Here is a 27,896-nt window from a genome sequence, read left to right as displayed (position 1 = left end):
CCCTATGGAGCCCCTGTGTCTGTCCCATCCTCACCATCTGTCCTAGAGAGAAAGGTTTTATTGTCCCTATGGAGCCCCTGTGTCTGTCCCATCCTCACCATCTGTCCTAGAGAGAAAAGTTTTATTGTCCCTATGGAGCCCCTGTGTCTGTCCCATCCTCACCATCTGTCCTAGAGAGAAAGGTTTTATTGTCCCTATGGAGCCCCTGTGTCTGTCCCATCCTCACCATCTGTCCTAGAGAGAAAGGTTTTATTGTCCCTATGGAGCCCCTGTGTCTGTCCCATCCTCACCATCTGTCCTAGAGAGAAAGACATCCCTTAGTGAAAGCAGTTTACTTTAAGCTTGGCTTCTCCACCCCTCTCTCGGTCTTATACAATACTGGCCCAGCCACTCACTCGGTCAATCCCAGGCCAAAACATGGCTAAAAATACTGGGGATGCTGCTGGACTGAAATGACTTTTCCTTCCTCCTTGGAGCCGGGACGGAACGCACACTGGGCAATTTAAATGCTAATCTAGGGACTATTTACTGGCTATTAAGAGGTAATTGAGTCTTCAGCCTCTGTGGTCTCGCCATGCCGCGGGTTCAACAGAAAATATGTTTTTGTTTTGTTAGAGGGGTGAGATGAGAATTGTCGGTGTGTCCGTGTGTGTGTGCGTGTGTATGGGGGAAGTTTTGCTAACACAGCATTGCTAGGAAATGTGTGTGTTTGCACGCTGGTTAGTCAGTCAGTGCCAAAATGAGGACCCAATCATCACAAACTTGACCCCCGGTCCACCTTTTCCTCTGTCTCTTCTCTAGTCCAATCATGTCGGATGTGGTTAGCATACAGACCAATCAGGATTGGCGGGAGCCTCCAGATTACTAGAAGATGACTCTGAGTTTTTGGACAGGAGGCTGATGTTGCTTTGTTAGCACAATGTTGTTGGGTGTAGCGCCCAGCAGAACCAACAAAGTCTGAGTTTACATGAATCAATGCAACAGGGTGGAGAGTCGATAGGGGGAGGTGTGTGTGTGTGTGTGTGTGTGTGTGTGTGTGTGTGTGTGTGTGTGTGAGAGAGAGATGTTGTGCGCATTGGATAGAGGGATACAATGAGTGAATGTCTGTTGGAGTTTTCATGGGTGTTGAGTGTGTATAATTTGCTTGTGTGTAGTTTGCAAAGTTGACTTAGTTTACGTAGATATGAGGGTTCTTGTCAGCAGCCACAGAGGAGGAATGCTGTTTGCTTGTTGGAGAGCCCTGCACCATGCTCGCTCCTCAAGTGTGTGTGTTTGAAGTCCTGACGTGGGGAGAAGACAGAGGTGGTGTCTTGATTGAAGCTCAAGTTGCTTTCCACTGAAGGCATCATCCCAGACATCAAAGGTTCCTAGCCAAGCGCCAGCTACAGTAGCTACAGTAGCTGCATCGGCCCTGCACTCAGCATACAGAGTCTAGTCTAGCCTAGCACACACCTCACCACTCAGCATACAGAGTCTAGTCTAGCCTAGCACACACCTCACCACTCAGCATACAGAGTCTAGTCTAGCCTAGCACACACCTCACCACTCAGCATACAGAGTCTAGTCTAGCCTAGCACACACCTCACCACTCAGCATACAGAGTCTAGTCTAGCCTAGCACACACCTCACCACTCAGCATACAGAGTCTAGTCTAGCCTAGCACACACCTCACCACTCAGCATACAGAGTCTAGTCTAGCCTAGCACACACCTCACCACTCAGCATACAGAGTCTAGTCTAGCCTAGCCTAGCACACACCTCACCACTCAGCATACAGAGTCTAGTCTAGCCTAGCACACACCTCACCACTCAGCATACAGAGTCTAGCCTAGCCTAGCACACACCTCACCACGCTGCCCCTCACTACACCATGCTGCCCTTCACCACACCACGCTGCCCCTCACTACACCACGCTGCCCCTTACTACACCACGCTGCCCTTCACCACACCACGCTGCCCTTCACCACACCACGCCTCACTACACCACGCTGCCCCTCACCACACCACGCTGCCCCTCACCGCACCGCGCTGCCCCTCACCGCACCGCCCCTCACCGCACCGCCCCTCACCGCACCGCAAGGCCCCTCACCGCATCCGCGCTGCCCCTCACCACACCGCGCTGCCCCTCACCGCACAACGCTGCCCCTCACCGCGCAACGCTGCCCCTCACCGCACAACGCTGCCCCTCACCGCACAACGCTGCCCCTCACCACACAACGCTGCCCCTCACCACACAACGCTGCCCCTCACCGCGCTGCCCCTCAGCGCACCGTCCCTCACCACCCCTACTTGCTCACACATTAACTTTTAAACACACACACACATTCTCTGTCAAACACACACGCTCTCTTTCAAACACACACACTCAGCCAACTCTGAGTGCAAGAGATAAGCATGCATCGCCTCACAGCTTTCCTATAAGAAGCCACCCTATAGCCCTCCTGTCCTCCATCCCTCCCATCCTCTCCCTGGCTGTTCTTTTAATCCACTACCCAGTGAAAAGACCCACTTCAGTTAATAGTCATGAATAGCAAGGTCAGCGCCAGGGGACGGCCAAACAAAGGATGAAGCTGCCGCCGTTGAAGCACAGCAATGCTCAGCTCCACTAATCTCTAGTGCCACTTCACCTGTCATGGTGGCATCGGTATATCGTCACTGTCCTAACGCTGGGTCGTTACGGGGTTGAAATAAATGTCCGATTTTGACCCCTGTATCAGTTGTTAGGTGCAACTTCAACTTGTTGGACCGTAACATTCTAACTGGTCTAAATGTTGTCTAACCTCATAGTTATTTTTATTGGCTGTTTTGCTGACCCTTGACACTTGTTCTGTGTTTCTCATTGGCCAGGTATCGAGTGTCCGCGCGGCTCCAGGAACATGCCCGGCGGCATGCAGGTGGCTGAGCCCTTCAGCGACGAGGCCATGGCCTTCACCAAGGAGCTGGTACTGCAGAGAGAGGTAAGAGCAACATTCATTTTGGCTCCAATTTCTTTGATTTCAGTGGTTTAACTTGCGACTGCATGTTTGGCTGGTTTTGCGGTCGGACATATTGGATCACATTCGACCTCCAGTTTCATTTTGTCTCCTGGCTTTCTTTAGCGTGGTTTTTGTCTCCTGGCTTTCTTTAGCGTGGTTTTTGTCTCCTGGCTTTCTGTAGCGTGGTTTTTGTCTCCTGGCTTTCTGTAGCGTGGTTTTTGATGACTCTGGGTGTGTTCGTAAATTCACTCTGCAGTGCCAGAGTGTGTTCAGAGTGTGCTCTGGGCGTTCGTAAATTTAGACCGTTGTCAGATTGTCCGTTAGTAAATTCAGAACGTTTCTTTCTCTGAGGGTTCAGAGACCACACTGGATGTAGGGTTGATCCGAGCGTTCTGACCTCACAACGGCAGTCAAGCATCCACGCTAATTGGCTAGCTTGCTAGATACTTCTGGACACAAATGAGAGAATTCCTCACTCACCTCATTTTACTCACCGTAGTAATTATGCTTTTTTGCCGACGTTTACTGACACCGGCCATATTCAACGGGTGTTTAATGTTTGTAAATTCATCAGTTGTTCTGTGCTTTAGCACACTCGGACGAGTGCTCTGAAATCGGAGTTGATAGCCAGAGTGAATTTACGAACGCACCCTCTGAGTTGCGTGGAAGGTCGCCAATTTTGGATCATGTTTGACCTCCATTTAGGTTCATCTATGGAACTCTGGTGCCTAGTTTCCCTTGGTGAATGCCATTCTAAATTGACGATAGGAGTTGTTTGTGTTAACTGTGAACCGAGGCCTAGTCTTCCCTTCCCCTAATGTTCTTCTGCCATACATCCTTTTCTGACGGGCCGTGGAGAGACGATTAGGGCCTCCATTCCATCACTTGACCAAATCCATAGAACGTCTCAGTTGAATAATGGTAGAGCAGAAAGAAGGGGAGACGATAATTTAGCCACCTCAAAACCACCCTGTTATGTCCCACTCTCTCTGAAACCCAAAACCTTTCATTGGCCGACTTCCCAACCCCTCTGGAAAATATGGCCTTGACACACCCTCTAGATACTCCCTTTTACAAACTGATTCAAGGTCAGTTTTGTATCTCCCCACTAATAATTAAGGGTATAATTTGGCACAGGTAAGCTGATCCTAGATCCAAAAGTTTGACATGTTAAACAGAAAGCTGCTGAATTAACTGGTGCCCATTGAAGCTAGCTCTGAATCCAAGGACAGCTTGCCTACTGTAACTCTCCTCTCCCTTGGACCCTGTTGAAGGGCTCTGCGGGGGCGTGCATATCCCATGCTCCTTTGAGCCCCTCTAACTGTCATGGAAATGTGGCTTTGAGGCCAAATGTTTTGGCTGGTGTGGAGCTAGAAGGCTAGCCTGTGTAGGATGAGCTGAGCTAGCCAGATTGCTGCACTAGATTTTAGTTAAGGTTAACACGGGGAGTATTAGTGATGGGGGCACAGTCGGACTCGGACCACTCTGGCTGACAGGGACACACATGCATAACACCCACACATTCATACACACACACACACACAATGTTATACTCAACACAATATAATAAGTAATATATGCCATTTAGCTTTTATTCAAAGCGACTTAAAAAAAATATATATATATTAAAATGTTTACTTTATTTAACTAGGCAAGTCAGTTAAGAACATTCTTATTTACAATGACGGCCTATCAAAAGGCCATTATTTTTTAAATAAATACAATATAAATTTAGGATAAAACACACATCACAACGAGACACAACACTACATAGAGACCTAAGACAACATAACAAGGCGGTAGATACAACAATACATCATACAAAGCAGCCACAACTGTCAGTAAGTGTCTATGATTGAGTCTTTGAATGAAGATCTTGAGATAAAACTGTCCAGTTTGAGTGTTTGTTGCAGCTCGTTCCAGTCACTAGCTGCAGCGAACTGAAAAGAAGAGCGACCCAGGGATGTTTGTGCTTTGGGGACCTTTAACAGAATGTGACTGGCAGAACGGGTGTTGTATGTGGAGGATGAGGGCTGCAGTAGATATCTCAGATAGAGGGGAGTGAGGCCTAAGAGGGTTTTATAAATAAGCATCAACCAGTGGGTCTTGCGACGGGTATACAGAGATGACCAGTTTACAGAGGAGTATAGAGTGCACTGATGAGTCCTATAAGGAGCATTGGTGGTAAATCTGATGGCTGAATGGTAAAGAACATCTAGCCGCTCGAGAGCACCATTACCTGCCAATCTATAAATGATGTCTCCGTAATCTAGCATGGGTAGGATGGTCATCTGAATCAGGGTTAGTTTGGCAGCTGGGGTGAAAGAGGAGCGATTACGATAGAGGAAACCAAGTCTACATTTATCTTTAGCCTGCAGCTTTGATATGTGCTGAGAGAAGAACAGTGCACCGTCTAGCCATACTCCCAAGTACTTGTATGAGGTGACTACCTCAAGCTCTAAACCCTCAGAGGTAGTAATCACACCTGTGGGAAGAGGGGTATTCTTCTTACCAAACCACATGACCTTTGTTTTGGAGGTGTTCAGAACAAGGTTAAGGGTAGAGAAAGCTTGTTGGACACTAAGAAAGCTTTGTTGTAGAGCATTTAACACAAAATCCGGGGAGGGGCCAGCTGTGTATAAGACTGTATCATCTGCATATAAATGGATGAGAGAGCTTCCTACTGCCTGAGCTATGTTGTTGATGTAAATTGAAAAGAGCGTGGGGCCTAGGATTGAGCCTTGTGGTACTCCCTTGGTGACAGGCAGTGGCTGAGACAGCAGATTTTCTGACTTTATACACTGCACTCTTTGAGAGAGGTAGTTAGCAAACCAGGCCAAAGACCACTCAGAAACCAATACTCCTTAGCTGGCCCACGCGAATGGAATGGTCCACCGTATCAAAGGTTTTGGCCAAGTCAAAAAAAATAGCAGCACAATATTGCTTAGAATCAAGTGCAATATTGACATCATTGAGGACCTTTAAGGTTGCAGTGACACATCCATAACCTGAGCGGAAACCAGATTGCATACCCGAGAGAATACTATAGACATCAAGAAAGCCAGTCAGTTGATTATTGACAAGTATTTCCAACACTTTTTATAAACAGATCAAAATAGAAATAGGCCTATCACTGTTAGGATCAGCTTCATCTCCCCTTTAAATAAAGGACGAACCGTGGCTGCCTTCCAGGAAATGTTGGACGGGCAAGGAGGCATGGCTGAGTCAAATAGGAATCCTGACTTAATGAAGTGGTGATTAAAGAGTTCAGCCATGTGCTTCTTGTCAGTAACAACCACATCATCAACTTTAAGAGACATGGGCAGCTGTGAGGAGGAGGGTTTATTCTCCAGGTCTTTAACCGTTTTCCAGAACTTCTTGGGGTTAGACCCACAGAGAGAGAACTGCTCCTTAAAGTAACTTTGGCCTTCCGGATAGCCTGAGTACACGTTTCTCATTTGCCTGAACGATAGCCAATCAGCCTGAGTATGCGTGTGCCGAGCCTTTCGCCAAATGCAATTCTTGAGGTGGAGTAACTCTGCAAGATCACGGTTAAACCAGGGCTGAACCTGTTTTGGGGATGTGTTTGTGACCAATACCACTGAAAATATCAAAAAAGAAGGTCCAAGCGTCTTCGACAAAGGGGATCCCGCTGATTCTATACCATTTTACAGAGGCCAGTTCATGAAGGAAGGCTTGCTCATTAAAGTTTTTTAGCAAGCGTCTATGACAAATCAGGACAGGTCGTTTCACTGAGCAGCCATTACGAACACAGGCTATAAAACAGCGATCACTAAGGTCATTACAGAAAACACCAGACTGATACCTATCATGATTATTTGTGAGGATAACATCAAGAAGAGTAGCCTTTTCTGGGTATTTGGTGTCATACCTTGTGGGATTGGTGATAATCTGAGAAATATTTTGGGAGTCCCATTGCTTTAGGACCTGGTCACGTGGTTTAAGCATGTCCCAGTTTAGGTCACCTAGTAGGACAAATTCAGACTTAGTGTAAGGGGCCAGGAGAGAGCTTAGAGCAGGTAGGGTGCAGGCTGGTGCTGATGGAGGACGATAACACCCAGCAACAGTCAACAAAGAGCTATTTGAAAGTTTAATGCTTAAAACCAGCAAATCAAATTGTTTGGGGACAGACTTGGCGGAGACAACCGAGCACTGAAGGTGATCCTTGGTAAAGATTGCTACTCCCCCACCTTTGGAAGATCTGTCTTACCGAAAAAGGTTATAACCAGAAAGGTTATCAGTATTCAAAACACTCTTCCTTAACCACGTCTCAGTAATGACCAACACATCTGGATTGGAGCTGTGAACCCACACTTTCAGTTGATCCATTTTAGGTAATAAGCTTCTAGTGTGAACATGCAGAAACCCCAGGCTTTTACGAGGGCTGAAATCAGTGAAACAGATATCAGAGCACAAGTCAGACTTGCAGCTAGCAACAATAGGTGGGCCGGGGTGTACAGGCACATCAAGGCACGGCATAGTACAGGGAGAGCTCTGCAGTGTGGATTTATTACATCTGAATGTGCATCAGATGGCAACGAGATCATGTTGTACAGCAATTTCATCAGGTAACATGAATACAAAGCCGGTCAGAGGTGGTTAGAATAGGATGGGAGGCCAAAAGTCTGTGTAACCAATAGAGAGTCAGTCCCGAGTGTAGGAACAAAGTCTGTCCCACGGGTGGGTAAAGAAAGTTTGTAGTCAACAAAGCATGCAGGAGTCATGAGGCAAATAGCAAAATGCACAAGAAAAAAATCAAATGTAACGACTTGGGGCTAGCCATTGTAAGTTCAGAGTCACTCGCCCCAACAGTGCGTGAGTGTTGGAGGCGAGCGAAAGCTCGGGAGAGAGGGGTGAGTGTGGTGGGGGTACCTGTACCAGACAGGGGGAGACAGGCCAGGGCAGACGGTGAACAGAGAGGGGTGAGTGTGGTGGGGGTACCTGTACCAGACAGGGGGAGACAGGCCAGGGCAGACGGTGAACAGAGAGGGGTGAGTGTGGTGGGGGTACCTGTACCAGACAGGGGGAGACAGGCCAGGGCAGACAGTGAACAGAGAGGGGTGAGTGTGGTGGGGGTACCTGTACCAGACAGGGGGAGACAGGCCAGGGCAGACAGTGAACCGAGAGGGGTGAGTGTGGTGGGGGTACCTGTACCAGACAGGGGGAGACAGGCCAGGGCAGACGGTGAACAGAGAGGGGTGAGTGTGGTGGGGGTACCTGTACCAGACAGGGGGAGACAGGCCAGGGCAGACGGTGAACAGAGAGGGGTGAGTGTGGTGGGGGTACCTGTACCAGACAGGGGGAGACAGCCCAGGGCAGACAGTGAACAGAGAGGGGTGAGTGTGGTGGGGGTACCTGTACCAGACAGGGGGAGACAGGCCAGGGCAGACAGTGAACCGAGAGGGGTGAGTGTGGTGGGGGTACCTGTACCAGACAGGGGGAGACAGGCCAGGGCAGACGGTGAACAGAGAGGGGTGAGTGTGGTGGGGTTACCTGTACCAGACAGGGGGAGACAGGCCAGGGCAGACGGTGAACAGAGAGGGGTGAGTGTGGTGGGTTACCTGTACCAGACAGGGGAGACAGGCCAGGGCAGACGGTGAACAGAGAGGGGTGAGTGTGGTGGGTTACCTGTACCAGACAGGGGAGACAGGCCAGGGCAGACGGTGAACAGAGAGGGGTGAGTGTGGTGGGTTACCTGTACCAGACAGGGGGAGACAGGCCAGGGCAGACGGTGAACAGAGAGGGGTGAGTGTGGTGGGTTACCTGTACCAGACAGGGGAGACAGGCCAGGGCAGACGGTGAACAGAGAGGGGTGAGTGTGGTGGGTTACCTGTACCAGACAGGGGAGACAGGCCAGGGCAGACGGTGAACAGAGAGGGGCGAGTGTGGTGGGTTACCTGTACCAGACAGGGGGAGACAGGCCAGGGCAGACGGTGAACAGAGAGGGTTGAGTGTGGTGGGTTACCTGTACCAGACAGGGGAGACAGGCCAGGGCAGACGGTGAACAGATCTCCAGGTGGAATCCAAGCAGCAGTGCAGCAGGCAGTGGGAGTAGGTGTCACCCACTGAGGAGATGCTGTTATTTCTGGTGCCAGGTTTCTAGTACAAAATGCCAGTGAATGGTCTTTGAACAGCAGGATGTGTGAATACATTTTACGTATTGGTGGCCCCGGGAATCGAACCCATAACCCTGGCGGTGCAAGCACCATCCTCCACCAAGTGAGCCATGCAAGACCACAGTCATACCCACGTTAGCTCGGTCACGCACACCCTCGGAAAACCCAAAATTGTCTTCCTTCTCTCACACGACATGCAAGTCCTTCTTGCCCTCTCTCGTCCGTGTGAGTTAGCATGCTTAGGAGAGACTGCTGCTGCTGCCTCAATCTACTGGTTGTGGCTAATGCACTCTTAACACTGCCCAAGCTAATTGTACAGAGGGAGAGAGGGATGGACAGAGAGAACCGGGGAGGGGAAGAGAGAGGGAGGTAAAGGGAGGGAGTAGGGTCAGGGAGAGATTGAGAGGGAAAGAAAAATCCTGTTATCTCACTCTTTCCATCTCTTCATTCCCCAGGTTGAAAATGAGGGCCTTAGTCGAAGTGGCCCGATTACATTTTTCCGCCCCAATCCCCCCAGTGTCACTGCGTTTTAAAACTGCCGCTCCGCTCCAATCCCCCCAGTGTCACTGCGTTTTAAAACTGCCGCTCCAATCCCCCCAGTGTCACTGCGTTTTAAAACTGCCGCTCCAATCCCCCCAGTGTCACTGCGTTTTAAAACTGCCGCTCCAATCCCCCAGTGTCACTGCGTTTTAAAACTGCCGCTCCAATCCCCCCAGTGTCACTGCGTTTTAAAACTGCCGCTCCGCTCCAATCCCCCCAGTGTCACTGCGTTTTAAAACTGCCGCTCCGCTCCAATCCCCCCAGTGTCACTGCGTTTTAAAACTGCCGCTCCGCTCCAATCCCCTAGTGTCACTGCGTTTTAAAACTGCCGCTCCGCTCCAATCCCCCCAGTGTCACTGCGTTTTAAAACTGCCGCTCCGCTCCAATCCCCCCAGTGTCACTGCGTTTTAAAACTGCCGCTCCGCTCCAATCCCCCCAGTGTCACTGCGTTTTAAAACTGCCGCTCCGCTCCAATCCCCCCAGTGTCACTGCGTTTTAAAACTGCCGCTCCGCTCCAATGGATGCGAATGGAGCCCAGGTGAATTCATTTTAGGACATTTTCTGACTGAGTGCAGATTTCTTTTTCATTTAGTGAATGATGTTTGATTGAAGCTGCTCTCCAAGTGGTCCATTTTTCAGTGAATGGGGTTTCATTTTAGTTCAGAGGGAATTCTCCATAGGCATTTCCTCCGATGTGTTTGTATTTTTCGGAATCAGACTGTCAATACCAGTAATTTGAAGTCTTAGCAGGGGTATTCGACTTCAAGGCCTCGCTGTGCCGAACCAACGCTACGTCAAAAATCATTCCCTCTCCTCTGCCCCTTCTCTTACTTCTCCCTCCTTCTTTCGCCTCCTCTCTCCCCCTTTCCTCCTTTGAGGAATTCTGTGTTAGTGCAGGCTTGATGGGTCGGCTGGTATGTTGGGGTGTCATCACTCTTCAATGTTCTCTCTCTAAAGCGCGATGGCGACGGCGTCTTCATTTCTCTGGATGCAAATGCGCATAATTAAAGTGGCGCGTGTTGAGAGGAGCAGCCATGATTTCTGCCACTATTTTTAAATGTCTCTTGCTCTCTGTGTCTTGGTGTCTCTCGCTCTCTCTCCACCTTTTTTCTTTCTGTCTCTTGCTCTGTCTTGATGTCTATCTCTCTCTCCCTCCCTCTCCCATCTCTCTGTGTGCCGTCTTAATCTCTGACTGACAATCGCTCCCTCTTCCCATGCGTACTTCTTTTAAAATAGCTTGGCAGTATTTCAGGGCAAAGGCATTTAGAAACAGCCCAAATAAGTTCCTCTTTTGATGTTTCCTCCTACAATCCATACGTCTCCTGAGGTATATCGTCGGCAAACATTTTTACATGTTCATTTTCCGTCTTTCTCTATTTCACGCCAAGGAGGGTTTTTGTTCATGAAATGTTTGTGTGTGGTAATAGATATGAATTGTATTGAGTGCAGAGTTTTTGCATGGAGAGGAACAGGGGAGTGGGGAAACCATGGATCAGAGGTATAGGAAAGTGGTCAAAGTGATATGCTGTAGGACCTGACTGCAACAGAGTATTCTCTGCTCCATCCCTCCATCACGACTGTCTGTGATAGACAGAATGTGAAAGAACAATAAAAGGCTGAGGGAAGTGAGATTTAAAGAGGGCTGGTCCGCCTCCCACGCGTGGCTCTGACCTTGTGTGCGGACACACACTCATTGGCCTCTGACCTTTCTCAGTCTATCCATCCCTCTCTTATTCTTTCTGTCTTTTTTTTATTCAAATTTGGTCTTTCGTTCACTTGATCTATTCCATCCACATGCTATTTCTTTCTCTCTCTGTTCTTCTCTCTCTCCTCTCTCTACCTCTCCTCCCCTCCCTACCTCTTATCCTCTCTCTACCTCTTATCCCCTCTCTACCTCTTATCCCCTCTCCTCCTCTCTCCTCCCCTCCCTCCCTCTTATCCTCTCTCTACCTCTCTCCTCCTCTCTCTACCTCTCTCCTCCTCTCTCTACCTCTCTCCTCCTCTCTCTACCTCTCTCCTCCTCTCTCTACCTCTCCTCCCCTCCCTACCTCTTATCCTCTCTCTACCTCTCTCCTCCTCTCTCTACCTCTCTCCTCCTCTCTCTACCTCTCTCCTCCTCTCTCTACCTCTCCTCCCCTCCCTACCTCTTCTCCTCTCTCTACCCCTCTTCTCCTCCTCTCTCTACCTCTCTCCCCCTCTACAGTGCCTTCAGAAAGAATTCACATCTCTTGACTTTTTCCACGTATTGTTGTTACAGCCTGAGCCAATAAGTTATTCAACCATTTTGTTATGGTAAGCGTAAATAAGTTCATGAGTAGAAATGTGCTTATTAACAAGTCACATAAGTTGCATGGAATCACTCTGTGTGCAATAATAGTGTTTAAAATGATTTTTAAATGACTACCCCATCTTTGTACCCCACACATACAATTATCTATAAGGTCCCTCAATCGAGCAGTGAATTTCGCACACAGATTCAACCACAAAGACCAGGGAGGTTTTCCAATGAATCGCAAAGAATGGCACCTATTAGTAGATGCAGACATTGAATATGAGCATGGTGAAGTTATTAATTACACTTTGGATGGTGTATCAATACACCCATTCGGGAAACAGGCGCCCTTCCTAACTCAGTGGCCAGAGAGGAAGGAAACTGCTCAGGGATTTCTCCACAACTAGCATAAATTACAGCGTGAAAAGAAGGAAGCCTGTACAGAATAAAAATATCCTGATGGCATTAAAGTAATACTGCAAAAAATGTGGGAAAGAAATGTACTTTTTGTCATGAATACAAAGCATTCTGTTTGGGGCAAATACAACACATCACTGAGTACCACACTTCATATTTTCAAGCATGGTGGTGGCTGGATCATGTTTTGGGTATGCTTGTCATCGGCAAGGACTAGGGAGTTGTTGTTGATAAAAATAAACGAAATAGAGCTAAGCACAGGCAAAATCCTAGAGGAAAACTTGGTGCAGTCTGCTTTCCAACAGACACTGGGAGACAAATTCACTAAAACACAAGGCCAAACTGGAGTTGCTTACCAAGATGACATTGAATGTTCCCGAGTGGCCTAGTTACAGTTTTGACTTAAATCGTCTTGAAAATCTATGGCAAGACTTAAATGGCTGTCTAGCAATGATCAACAACCAACTTGACAAGAGTTTGAAGAATTTAAAGAATAATGGGTAAAAATAGCTCTTAGAGACATCAAGATATATTATTTTTATTTTCCATATATATATCATTTTTTTATCTTGTAATTTTTCTTCCACTGACATTACAGTATTTTGTGTAGATCGTTGTCAGAAAATGACAATGAAATCCATTTTAATCCCACTTTGTAACAACAAAATGTGGGCCAAGTCAAGGTGTGTGAAGGCACTGTATGTGTGGACAGTTGATTTTATCACTGCAGTATCTAGTAGGCTATACGGTATCAGAGCTGAGTGAACTCATCCCAGACACATCAGGGCACTCTGTCTCTCCCTCGTACCTCTCTGGCCCTTCCTGTTCTCACGTCCACCATTGGTCAGTGACAGCGCTGTACCCAGTCATGTGTTAAAGTTAGATGGCCAGCGCCCCCTGTTCCCAGGCTGGCACGGGGTTGGCAGCACATCCCGACAGGACAGGTGGTGGGCGGGAGTGGGGGGCAATGACTCATGTGGCACGCACAGCGACAGTCAGTCAGTCAGTCAGTCAGTCAGTCACCACAGATTACAGGGCACAGACTCCCTTGCTGCTCAAGAAGCTTTAATGCTGATGTCTGTGATTGGGCCCCCCCACAGAGTGTCGGTGGGTTTGTGGGTGTCTGATTGGGCCCCTCACAGAGTGTCGGTGTGTTTGTGGGTGTCTGTGATTGCCCCCCCCACAGAGTGTCGCTGGGTTTGTGGGTGTCTGTGATTGGGCCCCCCACAGAGTGTCGGTGGGTTTGTGGGTGTCTGTGATTAGGCCCCCCACAGAGTGTCGGTGGGTTTGTGGGTGTCTGTGATTGGGCCCCCCACAGAGTGTCGGTGGGTTTGTGGGTGTCTGTGATTGGGCCCCCCACAGAGTGTCGGTGGGTTTGTGGGTTTTTTAGGTGTGTGTCTGATGAGTTGAATCAGGTGTTTTAGTGTGCTGTTGGGGGGGAAAGCCTGTCCACCCTTTCGGTGGCAGTATTGGAAATGGTACCTTTACCTGCAGCATTATGAAACACCTGCCTAACCCTATCATTTATCCAAGCCAGCCACAGCAGGTTGGTGGCACCTTCACTGGGGAGGATGAGCTCATGGTAATGACTGGAGTGGCATCAAACACATCCAACACGTTTTCCAGGTGTTTGATGCCATTCCATTGAATCTGTTCCGGACATTATTATGAGTCGTCCTCCCCTCAGCAGCCTCCTGTGAAGCCAGCCTGTATGAGAATCACCCACTATATGCATTTGGAGGTGGCTAGGCCTGTTTAACATTCTCCTGCTCACACAGTTATGGGTGAGAAAGTGCATCCTTCATGTGTTTTGAGCCCTTTAATGTCTATTTTGCCTCTCACTCTAAGACCATATTGGATTTCTCCTTCGTCTGGCGCTTTGCATTGATTTCCGTTCACGTCTGAATTATTTGGCGTGAGTCAGATTACACAAGTGCCGCGCTTCCATCTCTCATCTCTCTCTCCTCCTCCCGTCTCCCTCTCTCTATCTAGCGCTTTCCGTCTATGTGTGTACAGTCATGTGTTCATTTGTATGCACAGTCAGGTCTCGGTGGGCTGACATGCTTGTATACAGTGCATTCAGAAATGATTCAGACCCCTCGACTTTTTCCACATTTTGTTACGTTACAGCCTTATTCTAAAATGGATTAAATAGTCCCCCGCCCCCATCAGTCTACACACAATACGCCATAATGACAAAGAAAAAACAGGTTTTTAGACATTTTTGCAAATGTATTAAAAATAAACACATGACATTTACATAAGTATTCAGATCCTTTACTCAGTACTTTGTTGAAGCACCTTTGGTAGCGATTACAGCCTCAAATCTTCTTGGGTATGACGCTACAAGCTTAGCACATGTGTATTTGGGGAGTTTCTGGTTTTCCTTCTGGAAGGTTCTCCCTTCTCCACAGAGGAACTCTGGAGCTCTGTCAGAGGGACCATCGGGTTCTTGGTCACCTCCCTGACCATGGCCATTCTCCCCCATTTTTTCCGGGCGGCCAGCTCTAGTGTCTTGGAGGTTCCAAACTTCCATTTAATAATGATGGAGGCCACTGAGTTCTTTGGGACCTTGGGGACTCCAATCAAGTTGTAGAAACATCTCAAGGATGATCAATGGAAACAGGATGCACCTGAGCTCAATTTCAAATCTCATAGCAAAGGGTCTGAATACTTATGCTTTTTTTCTATTTTATTTGTAATACATTTGCAAAAATATCAAACCTGTTTTTGCTATGGGGTATTGTGTGTAGATTGCTGAGTTACCATTTTTTATTTAATCTATTTTAGAACAGGGCTGTAACGTAACAAAATGTGAAAAAAGTCGAGCTCTGAATACTTTCTGTAGGCACTGTAGCGAAATTGTGTGTGTGTCTAGTTAAATAATAGATGGTGTGTTTTATAGGCCAGACAGACTTGGGGACACTGAGAATTCTCCCCCTGGGGACAGTTTGTTTGTAGGGTCTTTAAAACATTAAACCACCAATACTATTCTCAATATCATTTCCTTATATGATTTATATAGAACACATGTCTTCTTCCATCCACTTCTTTTATTCATAACTGTTTTACTTTAGTAGTATTTACATGCATCTCATGCCAATATGACAATATGGTTTATTGAATTAAATTCAGGCACTGGAACATTGCCTCTGCACTAGGCGACAACCTAACCATGAACGCATCTGGTCCCCTGCACTGACCTAGTGCCAGTGTGTGAGAGATGGCGTTATCCGTGGCCCTCTTTAATAGTAGTGAAGAATGTCCCCCATAAACTCCTCTATGCCACGGCAGAGCGAGATGGAGGGAACGAGAGAGAGAGGGATGTGCTTTATCATCCCCAGACGTTTATGAGCGTGACCGTGTGTGTGTGAAAGAAAATGCTGATAAGCTCTGGCTAACAACTTCACCATCCATTCTGATGAGCCCCACGCTACCCCATACACCCTGGTTCTCTGAAGGCACACACAGAATGTAAAATGTATGCTCATGCCTGTAAGTCGCTTTGGATAAAAGCGTCGGCTAAATGGCATATATTATACTGTATATACATTAGATGGAAGTGGAGCAGCCATTTTGATCGTGATAGATCAGGGGGGTGTGTGTGTGTGTGTGTGTGTGTTGCGTGCTCGTTGATGTGAATAGACAGCCTATAATTAGCTACATTAGCTCTGCTCTATGACCTTTCATGAGGCATGATGTGTTATGACTGGTCACGCTGTTCTTACCTCCACACACACACACACACACAGTGGTGGGACAGAGAGTGTGTGTGTCCCTATCCCCTACTGTGAGTCTGGGCCCGGCGGGCGGTGCTGTTATGCTGAAGGGACTAGCTGTAGCTGAATCATCTTAATATGTCTTACCCTTCATGTCAAGGGCACTGCACCATGAAAGACCTCAGTGACGTGAATAATACATGTTCTGTGGTGCAGGTAGATCTCTCTATCGCTCTCTGCTTCTCTCTATCGCTCTCTGCTTCTTTCTATCGCTCTCTGCTTCTCTCTGTCGCTCTCTGCTTCTCTCTGTCGCTCTCTGCTTCTCTCTCTGCTTCTCTCTGTCGCTCTCTGCTTCTCTCTGTCGCTCTCTGCTTCTCTCTGTCGCTCTCTGCTTCTCTCTTTGTCGCTCTCTGCTTCTCTCTGTCGCTCTCTGCTTCTCTCCGTCGCTCTCTGCTTCTCTCCGTCGCGCTCTGCTTCTCTCTGTCGCGCTCTGCTTCTCTCTGTCGCGCTCTGCTTCTCTGTCGCTCTCTGCTTCTCTCTGTCGCGCTCTGCTTCTCTCTGTCGCTCTCTGCTTCTCTCTGTCGCTCTCTGCTTCTCTCTGTCGCTCTCTGCTTCTCTCTGTCGCTCTCTGCTTCTCTCTGTCGCTCTCTGCTTCTCTCTGTCGCTCTCTGCTTCTCTCTGTCGCGCTCTGCTTCTCTGCTTCTCTCTGCTTCTCTCTGCTTCTCTTTTTTATTTATTATTTATTTTTAACTTTTATTTATCTAGGTAAGTCAGTTAAGAACATATCCTAGGAAGGCAGCCTAGGAACAGTGGGTTAACTGCCTTGTTCAGAGGCAGAACGACAGATCTTTACCTTGTCAGCTCGGGGATTCGATCTAGCAACCTTTCGGTTACTGGCCCAACACTCTAATCATTAGGCTACCTGCCGGCTACCTACTTCTCTCTCTACTTCTATCACTCTCTACTTTTCTCTCTCTCTCTCTCTACTTCTCTCTCTCTCTCTCTCTCTCTCTCTCTCTCTCTCTCTCTCTCTCTCTCTCTCTCTCTCTCTCTCTCTCTCTCTCTCTCTCTCTCTCTCTCTCTCTCTCTCTCTCTCTCTCTCTCTCTCTCTCTCTCTCTCTCTCTCTCTCTCTCTCTCTCTCTCTCTCTCTCTCTCTCTCTCTCTCTCTCTCTCTCTCTCTCTCTCTCTCTCTCTCTCTCTCTCTCTCTCTCTCTCTCTCTCTCTCTCTCTCTCTCTCTCTCTCTCTCTCTCTCTCTCTCTCTCTCTCTCTCTCTCTCTCTCTCTCTCTCTCTCTCTCTCTCTCTCTCTCTCTCTCTCTCTCTCTCTCTCTCTCTCTCTCTCTCTCTCTCTCTCTCTCTCTCTCTCTCTCTCTCTCTCTCTCTCTCTCTCTCTCTCTCTCTCTCTCTCTCTCTCTCTCTCTCTCTCTCTCTCTCTCTCTCTCTCTCTCTCTCTCTCTCTCTCTCTCTCTCTCTCTCTCTCTCTCTCTCTCTCTCTCTCTCTCTCTCTCTCTCTCTCTCTCTCTCTCTCTCTCTCTCTCTCTCTCTCTCTCTCCAACTGCGGGTTCATAGATTTTCAGCTTACCACTCAGAGGACATAGATAAAGTCAGAGAGGGAGACGAAGGCAGGGAGGCAGCCTGCCTTCCTGAGAGCCACGTGCTGAGAAGGTAGGAGTCCACATTTTCCTTCTGTCCCTCCCTCTTTGTGTCTCTGCAGACAGCAGTTATCTCAGTGAACCTGTGCACCAGTGTGATTCACCTGGCCTATTTAGAAGATCCAGTTGGTCACATTTTCCTCCCGTCCTCCTCGTCCTCTCTGCTTTCTCTCCGTGTTTTGCACCTGCCTTTTGTGTTGCTGTCCTCTCCTGTGGGCCCACTGACTTTCTTTCCCTCGCTTTTCTCTTGCTTCTATTTTGGTCTTTCTCTGATTTGTCTCCTGTTTAGTGCTTCTTTTCTCCTCTCTCGCTCCCTCGCTGTCTCTCTATCTATTTCTTTGTCTCTGTCTCTGTTTCTGTCGGCTGTAGGAGTTGGACAGTGTGTTGCTAAGTGACTGGGTTGAGGGCCGCTGCTGGGGACCTTATAGAACAAGCTTGTTATCAAGAGCCCTCTCTCTCACACCTTTTTCTTTCCCTCCCTCCTTCCTTCCTTCCTTCCTTCCTTCCTTCCTTCCTTCCTTCCTTCCTTCCTTCCTTCCTTCCTTCCTTCCTTCCTTCCTTCCTTCCTTCCTTCCTTCCTTCCTTCCTTCCTTCCTTCCTTCCTTCCTTCCTTCCTTCCTTCCTTCCCTCCCTTTTCTTTATTTTATTCTTTTGCTCTCGTTTATCTGGTTGTTCCTCTTTCTTGTGGTCTTTTCTCTCCCTTCATCTTGTTTTTACTGTATGAGGGGATGTTATTAAGACATGATAGTAGGTTGTGTATGTGTGGGGTGTTTACCAACCTCTCTTTGTCGGTGTCTCCAGACAGTGACAACAACGTCCCACTGTGGGAGGAAAGGAGTTGGATTCTTTCTTCTCCTCCTTCATCAGCACTCCAGGTGTCTCTGCCTGGTGTGTGTGTGTGTGTGTGTGTGTGTGTCATCGGGAATTAAACAGTTTTGAGTAATCCATCATGTTCCCACTTCCCCTGGACAGGCTTGTTTAGCCAGGCAAGTGTCCTTTGTTTCAGAACCAGCTTTAGCAAAACAATTGTAGTAACCAGTACAGCTGGGAACAAGAAGCTCTGAACTCCCCCTGTAGTGGTCAATGGCCACGTGGGCGCCTGTCCAGAGTGAGTGACGTTCAACACCCTGAGCTGTCACTGGAACGCTAGGTAATGTTCCACACAGAGGGTAGAGGCACCGTGTGTGTGTGTGTGTGTGTGTGTGTGTGTGTGTGTGTGTGTGTGTGTGTATGTGCGCGCACTGCTACTACACAATAGCCTGCTAGTTAGGGCCCATCCAGCATCCGTACGTACCACATTCACCCAAAATAATGCTGTTATTTTTTATTAACAGTCCAACAGGGAATAGAAACCTCTGGTGATTTAGGGAATAGAAACCTCTGGTGATTTAGGGAATAGAAACCTCTGGTGATTTAGGGAATAGAAACCTCTGGTGATTTAGGGAATAGAAACCTCTGGTGATTTAGGGAATAGAAACCTCTGGTGATTTAGGGAATAGAAACCTCTGGTGATTTAGGGAATAGAAACCTCTGGTGATTTAGGGAATAGAAACCTCTGGTGATTTCGGATTGTAGGCCCTGGCTCTGGTTTAAAAATTGAAGGTTGTTTTGTCTTAACGTGGGTTATGATCTCATAAGCCTAAGCAAGTACATTTTGCAATCAGCTCTTTGGCTGTCGGGGGGGGGGGGGGGGAGGTCAAATCATGACATCCGTGATCTTCAGGTTGGAGCGCTTGAAAGGTGCCAGAGTTTCCGACCTGGAGTTGGATGACCGTTCCAAAAGATTTGTCTTTATTTTTGTTTAAAATAGAAAATTGTAATCAGTTGTCTTGACTGCTCTGTCTGAGGTCGGAGATTTCCAAGTTCCCAGTTGTTTTGAACATGGCGTTAGTCTCAGTGGAGGGAGGGAGAGAGCAGCAGAGGGTCCGCCTCACGGTCCCTGCTCTCTCCTTCCTTTCCTCCGGTGAGACTGACCGGAGAGAGGGGACAACGTCTTCTACTGGATAGAGAAACTCAACTCTCACCTCATCTGCCTCATGCACACATTCACATTGTTCCTATTTTTCCTCTCTGGCTCTCTCGCTCCAGCCTCCAGGTGCTAACAGTAAGGGCCCAGCATGTCTTTCCAAAACCATCAAATGCCCTTCACACACACACACACACACACACACACACACACAGGGTTATCATGGCTTTTCTTAGTTGTCTTATTTAACCTTTTAATGAGCCTTTGACTCAGCAAACCTTTAACATTTATTTGACCAGGAAGTCATCATTCTTTAATGTCTTTACTCGAATCCCCTTTCCTGAACACCTAGTTGGGTACTGTACCTACACACTCAACTAGCATGCACTTCTCCCCACCCGGGTCTGTCTCATCAGTGCAGTGCTATTGATTGGGAGTGATCGTAACAACAGCGTTGCCCTCCACTACGTGTGTGTGACCTTTACTAAGCAGGGACAATAGGAGCACCACACACACACTCACCTCTGAATTATGGATGGACTTTCTCTTCCTCCGTCCTCCTTTTTTTCTTTCTTTTTTGTTTGTTCTACACCTTTAACCTCTATGGGCTATGTGGGACGCTAGCGTGCCACCCGTGGTGCACCCTATCAACAGCAGGTGCATTTCAAGAGCGGCAAATTTGAAACCAAATAAATGTCAAAATTCAAATTTTTCAAACATACAACTATCTTACACCCTTTGAAAGATAAACATCTCCTTAATCTAACCACGTTGTCCGATTTCAAAAAGGTTTTACGGCGAAAGCAGAAAGTTAGATTATGTTAGGAGAGTACATTGACAATAGCTGTGTGTAATGTTTTGTCAATTCAAAGACGGGCGTCACCAAACCATAAAACCAGCTAAAATGATGCACTAACCTTTTACAATCTCCATCAGATGACACTCCTAGGACATTATGTTAGACAATGCATGCATTTTTAGTTCTATCAAGTTCATATTTATATCCAAAAACAGCGTTTTACTATGGCATTGATGTTGAGGAAATCGTTTCCCTCCAATAACCGGCAGTCAAGTCAGCACCACAAATTAAATAATTAAAATTAGAAAACATTGGTAAAATATTATATTGTCATTTAAAGAATTATAGATTTACATCTCTTGAACGCAATCAACTAAGATTTAAAAATAACCTTACTGGGAAATCACACTTTGCAATAATCTGAGCACTGCGCCCAGAAAAATATGCTTTGCTATACAGACAAACGGCCATGTTGGAGAGATCTAAAATCGAAAATACTATGTAAATAATCCATTACCTTTGATTCTCTTCATCAGATGTCACTTCCAGGAATCCCAGGTCCATAACGAATGTAGTTTTGTTCAAAAAAGCTCATCATTTATATCCAAAAAGCTCCGTGTTGTTAGCACATGATCTAAGCCAGCCGGACTTCTCGTCATGAACGAGGGGAAAAAATATATTTACGTTCGTTCAAACATGTCAAACGTTGTATAGCATAAATCATTAGTGCCTTTTTTAACCAGAACATGAATAATATTCAAGGTGGACGAATGCATTCTCTTTTATAACGTATTGGAACGAGGGTACCCAACATGAACTCGCGCGCCAGAGTCTAATCGGCCATCACCGTTCCATGGCTCTTGTTCGGTCAGATCTCACAGTAAAAGACTCAAAACACTTTGTAAAGGCTGGTGACATCTAGTGGAAGCAATAGGAAGTGCCAAAACATTAATCAACCCCTGTGTGTTTCAATGGCATAGGCTTAAAGGTAATTCAACACATCAGGTATCCACTTCCTGTCAGAAAATGTCTCAGGGTTTTGCCTGCCAAATGAGTTCTGTTATACTCACAGACACCATTCAAACAGTTTTAGAAACTTCAGGGTGTTTTCTATCCATATATAATAAGTATATGCATATTCTAGTTACTGGGTAGGATTAGTAACCAGATGAAATCGGGTACGTTTTTTTATCCAGCCGTGAAAATACTGCCCCCTAGCCCCAACAGGTTAATACCCTAACTTTTTCAGTTCTGCCTTAGCCTCTCTCTCTCTCTCTCTCTTCTCCCCATTGTTTTTATCTTTTCTCCTCCCCTATCCCTCCATCTTCCCTCCTCTCATCTGGTTAAAGGCCGTCGTCAGCACTTCTGTTTGCGGCCCCTGGATGACGTGTGATTAGGGTGATAATTGTAGTAATTGTTGAGGGAATGAAACACTACCATCACTCTGCTTTATTATATATTCTACCCTCTGCTTCTTCCTGCTCCGCTTTCCCTCTTCTTTCTCTCCTCCTCTTTCTCTCCTTCTTTCTCTCTCGCTTCGCTTTCTTTCACTCTTTCATCCTCTCAACCAGTCTTTCTGTCTACATCATTTTTTTTCTAGTCCCTCTACCTCTCTTTACCTCTTTCTCTCAATCATTCTCTTGCTACGGTCTCCTTTTCTTTTTCTCTCTACAGTCTGTCTACCTCTAACTTTCTCTAGTCCCTCTATCTCTCCCTCTCTCTCTACCTCTCCCTCTCTTTCTCTACCTCCACACTCCCTCCCACTCATTCTCTTAATTTTGCACCGTACTCAGCGTTAGTGGGGATTAATCTTTTAATCGATGCTATCGAATTGCCTGGTTGTGGCGAGAACTTTTGACTTGTCTTATTGTGGAAACTGTTTTTGTAGGAACAGGAGTGAGGCATTGGGGACAGCTGATAGGTCCCTGAATAGCAAGCCACTGGGCTTACACAGCTTACAGGGGTCTCGTTTGGGCTCTAACTAGTAGTGTATATTTGTGTTTCTTTTGCAAATATAATTTGCAGTGTTGTCTTTTTCATGTGTGTGTCAGGTTTCTGTTAGCTGGTAATAGCTGGATTTTGGCCTTTAAAAAATTGAAATGCCAATAAAGAACAAAAATCCTGTTGCGAAATGATGCTTTTTAGCCTATTCATTGATGGAAATACATTAGTCTGGTCATGTTTATTGGTGTATGGGTTAATTTGCATACTTTAGTGGAATTAGATTGGCGCGTGTGTGTATTCGTTATGTATCTTAACACGTGCACAGAATAGAGATGCAGAGCCTTTGAGCAGCAAATCAGTCAGACAGCGCTTTTATAAACCCAATCATTGCTCAACAATTCTAAACGCAATAGTGTGTTAAAATATTTTTGGGACAACCATTAAAAATGGCAGTTATTAGTTTTCTGAACTGGTAATTAAAGCGCGCTTCCCATTCGCCATTCAAATGCATAAGCAACAGAAGGCAGGCTTCATCAGCACGTCACACCACTTTGCAATGAGCTGGAGGCAGTATGCATTTTCAAAACCTATAGCTACTTAATTGTTTGACACCTGAATATTTGAATACATATTATGAGGCATGTTTTACCTTGCTTCAAAGTAGCTTGGCAAATCCAACCATATCCTTGGTGGCAATGATTTGATACAGACTTCCATGTGCCATTGTTCTAGTGGTTTTCTACTTTCTTTCACTGCCCGGACGCCAAATGCTGATGGCAAAATGATATAGCCTAGTCAGCCAACTCCTGTCCATACAGAAATAAATAAAATCATTCAAAATAGGCTACTAAAGCATGATTTGGCCACAGAGGATCATTAGCTTCCTCTAGCCTTTATAAGTTATTGTTGTGTATTGTTTTAAATCGTATTTCCTACAGTCGGAAGGAAAGGCAACACGCGCAATTTGATTGTGGAGTTGCGACTGTCAGTGAAAAGTAGAGTTGCCCAGTCAGCCAGATCACAGTATTTCAAAATTCACTCGCGGTTAAACATAGTTTGGAATGCAAATGGCTGTTGCTGTAAAAATACTGTAATCTGTATTTAACTTATCAAAAATGTTATTGGCACCAGCGGAGATCATCGGTCATGTCCCCGGTGAGTGAGCGCTGCCTATATCCACTCTGTCGTTGTTGAGTCAGTGCCACATTCATTTAGTTTATTCTGGGACCATTTCATCCTCCAGTAGAATCTGTGTGTCTCATTGTCATAGGCCTATTAGATGTAGGCGTTCCTGAAATTTGTCGCATTCAAAAAGATAAAGTGCAGTAGTATTGCATGAAATGTGTTTTTCCCATGCAAAGAAAGAAGTTATCTTATAAAGCCTATATCCCAGGCTTGTACACGCGCTCAGCCATGTGTTGCATTGAATGGCCTTTTCCAACAGTGATTGAGTTATTTTAAATTATGACTATCCAATCTACTCATCACATTATGAATAGTAACTCTGCAAATGTAATGATGCATGGAATGCTTTTTATGGTGAAAATGGTCTTCCCCAAACTTAACTTATGCTGGCTAGGCATTTTGCTGTTCGTTTCGCATCTTGTTGGCTGAGGGGAAAGTACATGTGGACAGTTATTGTAACATGTTCAAATTGCTCGGTAAGGACACACGTCGTTGCATCCTCGACGTGCATGTTCTGTTAAAATGAATTACCATCATGTAAATGGGATTTCTGTCTTTCTGAGCACCATGGGTAGACACCCTAATCAAGTTACCACCCAATGCGTATGGGTCCGGTACATTCCTCAAATGTCCGGAAAATTAAAATGATGCCGGTCAAATGTCCAGCGCCACATTTTCCTAACCGAAACCCTGGTAAGTGTGTGTGTCTGGCTCGCAGTTGCTCCCTTTTTATAGAATGGTGAAGGTTCCCATGACAACAGTGCTTGTTGTATGCCGGCATGATCCTGGTGAAGGCATGAACACGCTGCTCCACAACCACACACACAACAGCTGTCATCCTGAAAACTGCCAACCTGTCCCTCTCCTCTCACCCTTTATTTTCTCTCTCCATCCCCCTCTCTCCCTGTGTTGACACAGAGCCAGGGCTCCCATGTTGGCAGTGGTAGAGGAGAGATACCTCTCTCCCTGTGTTGACACAGAGCCAGGGCTCCCATGTTGGCAGTGGTAGAGGAGAGATACCTCTCTCCCTGTGTTGACACAGAGCCAGGGCTCCCATGTTGGCAGTGGTAGAGGAGAGATACCTCTCTCTTTTCTCACTTCCTGCTGGGCACACACGATCTCACAGCAATGTTTTGTCTCTTACCACCTGGGCTGCCCACCGTGCCGATACCCGTTTCACATCAACCTGTGTGTCTGTTGTAGCTTATTGAGTTGTCAAATGCCTGGCTGACTGGCTCCTACCATGTTGAGGTCACAGGCCCAGTCCTGCCCCCTCTTCTCTCTTCTCTGCCTTCAGTGTGTGTCAGTTCTGTCAGGCAGTCTGGCAGCTTGATCAGGCAGTGTGTGTGTGTGTTTGGGGGCCTTTCAATAAGCGTGTCCTCTCCCCTTTAGTTCATCCATCGGAATCAGCTGCGGCAGAGAGTTCTCTTTTAAAGAGTGTGACTAAAAGAGAGGGAGTAATCCCACGCCAGCTTACCCCAGCACAATGTCTGACCTCTCCAGGCTGCTCTCCGTTCCCCGCACCCCAGAGAAAGGCCTCTGATCTCAACCGCAGCGGCAGCGATTTCTCCCCCCCGGTCTCCAAGGAGAGCCGGAGCTCAAAGAGAAGGACAAGCCACAGAGCCAGCCAGGCAGAATCCTTTACAAGACAGGGAGATCTGACTAGTATGAATAGAGGAGAATCATCTGATTGGGCCAAGAGAATAGGCTAGAAGAGAGAGGTAGGTGTGTGTGTGTGTGTGTGTGTGTGTGTGTGTGTGTGTGTGTAACCCCAAGGTTACAGAACATGGTGTGTCTCAACAAATATGTGCAGTAGCTTTGATACACTGTTATATAGTCAAATAATCAATCCCACTTGACAAGATATAGACTATACATATTCCATACAGTCCTCCCCTTGTCTCTAATGGCTATCAGTGGCGATATGACACACACTCAAGTTAAATATTCACATGCATATGCGTAATCCATTATTTTATAACACACACAAATCGCACTCCCATCTGTGACATTTGCAGAGATGTGTAGAAGTTTTGCGATTGTGCTGCGGGACTTAGAGGTCATTTGTGGTTCAGTACGGTACCCTGCGTCACCACTTCATTGCTCCAGACCAGCGTAACGGGGAGTTAGAACACTGATTATGCTTTTGGTTCCTAATGTGTCTCTAACTGACAATGAATGGGCAACATAAACCTAAATAGAAACTGATAATTGTGCACAACTCCGGTCACGTTATACAGTGCCTGAGTGGTGCAACGGTCTAAGACACTGCATAGCAGTGCAAGCTGGGTTCTGGTTAAATACCCGTGCCAGCCTCGACTGGGAGACCCATGAGATGACTATGTTTTTGGTTTCTCTCCCTCTAAAAACAGAAATAACAAACTGGCTTTATTCACAAATTAGTAACAATGTCTCACCCCATGTTCAAGACTGGCCTTTTTCTCACTCATTTTACGTTATTTGAAAACGAAATCATCTCCAAAATATTTAAACAAAGCGATTATTATTATTAGTTTAGAATGATATAAAAGCCCGTTGGATATTCTGACATGTATATTATTAACCCTGTTATTAGCAGGACAATATATATTGGTCATGTTGTTCATGGCTCCTGAGTGGCGCACAATGGGACTGACTTGCAGTTCTCCAGCTGTATCCACTGAAAGCATGCGAGCTTCAAGCACGAGGGCAGGGGGCACGGGATGGGCCGCAAAGCTGTGCACAGAAGACCGACCTAGCCCATGGGGAAGGGAGGAGGAGGGAGGGGGGAGGGACCCCCGCCACACTGGGTAGCACAGAGCAACACTTTAAGGGGCATTGCACTAATAATGGCTCTGACTAGGGAACCGTTCCCGCTGTTCTAGCAGGTAGCTGGACAATAGACTTGCCTAGATGCCGCGCGCGACACGGGGATTCTTTAGCTAAATAGCCCAGCACTGTAGCCTACTCCCGACCGTCACGTTGAACAGCTCCATATTATCCGTTCCATCCTCACAGAAACCCAGAGGGTTTTTCATTTTTCTTGGAATATAAACACCATAATATTAATCAAATTAACCCAAACTCTAAAAGTAATTGGAAAGGTAGATACAAATGATTTGTGACATTATGGTTACAATAAAGAATGTAAACAAGATGCTGTGTTTTTATATTCAGTAGGGATGGACGTCTGGTGGCATTTTGGAAACACCTTTTCAAATACTAGTAGCCTGATTAACAGGACAATGGCCTTTACAGCCTGCCTGTTGTAGGTGTGAACTACCCCTTTACAGCCTGCCTACTGTAGGTGTGAACTACCCCTTTACAGCCTGCCTACTGTAGGTGTGAACTACCCCTTTACAGCCTGCCTACTGTAGGTGTGAACTACCCCTTTATAGCCTGCCTACTGTAGGTGTGAACTATCCCCTTTATAGCCTGCCTGTTGTAGGTGTGAACTACCCCTTTACAGCCTGCCTACTGTAGGTGTGAACTACCCCTTTATAGCCTGCCTGTTGTAGGTGTGAACTACCCCTTTACAGCCTGCCTACTGTAGGTGTGAACTACCCCTTTACAGCCTGCCTGCTGTAGGTGTGAACTACCCCTTTATAGCCTGCCTACTGTAGGTGTGAACTACCCCATTATAGCCTGCCTACTGTAGGTGTGAACTACCCCTTTATAGCCTGCCTACTGTAGGTGTGAACTACCCCTTTACAGCCTGCCTGCTGTAGGTGTGAACTACCCCTTTATAGCCTGCCTATTGTAGGTGTGAACTACCCCCTTTACAGCCTGCCTACTGTAGGTGTGAACTACCCCTTTACAGCCTGCCTGCTGTAGGTGTGAACTACCCCTTTACAGCCTGCCTGCTGTAGGTGTGAACTACCCCTTTATAGCCTGCCTACTGTAGGTGTGAACTACCCCTTTATAGCCTGCCTGTTGTAGGTGTGAACTACCCCTTTATAGCCTGCCTACTGTAGGTGTGAACTACCCCTTTACAGCCTGCCTACTGTAGGTGTGAACTATCCCTTTATAGCCTGCCTGCTGTAGGTGTGAACACCCCCCCCTTATCTGCAATGTATTAGATGCTTAAGTACTCTGAAGTGTTACATTTCTAACTCAAAACAGCAGTACAGTATTTCTTCATCAACATCTTTATGCTTTAGTTAATAAAATAACTTGAAAAAAGACATTCAAAATGCAGATGGATATTTAAACTACATTTTAGTTGCACTTCCACCCTGCTCCACGACCACAGGTAAAACCTTGCTGAAATGATCAATGTATTTGTTGCATTGTAGTATCGTCAATTTCTCT

At 46.7% G+C, this 27,896-nt stretch overlaps 1 protein-coding gene across 1 annotated transcript in view; it reads left to right on the top strand.

Moving 5' to 3' along the window:
• The window catches only part of LOC100380729 (staphylococcal nuclease domain-containing protein 1), a 319,896-nt gene that overhangs the window by 101,997 nt on the left and 190,003 nt on the right, over positions 1–27,896 (top strand). The window contains exon 16 of the mRNA XM_045722231.1: positions 2,848–2,957. Coding sequence (XP_045578187.1) covers positions 2,848–2,957 — 110 coding nt within the window. The remainder of the gene's footprint in view (positions 1–2,847; positions 2,958–27,896) is intronic.

This window comes from Salmo salar, chromosome ssa07, assembly GCF_905237065.1.
Source record: "Salmo salar chromosome ssa07, Ssal_v3.1, whole genome shotgun sequence".
NCBI classification, from domain to species: Eukaryota; Metazoa; Chordata; class Actinopteri; order Salmoniformes; family Salmonidae; genus Salmo; species Salmo salar.
Note: the sequence above shows the minus strand (reverse complement) of the source record. Positions and strands in the feature narration are given on the sequence as shown.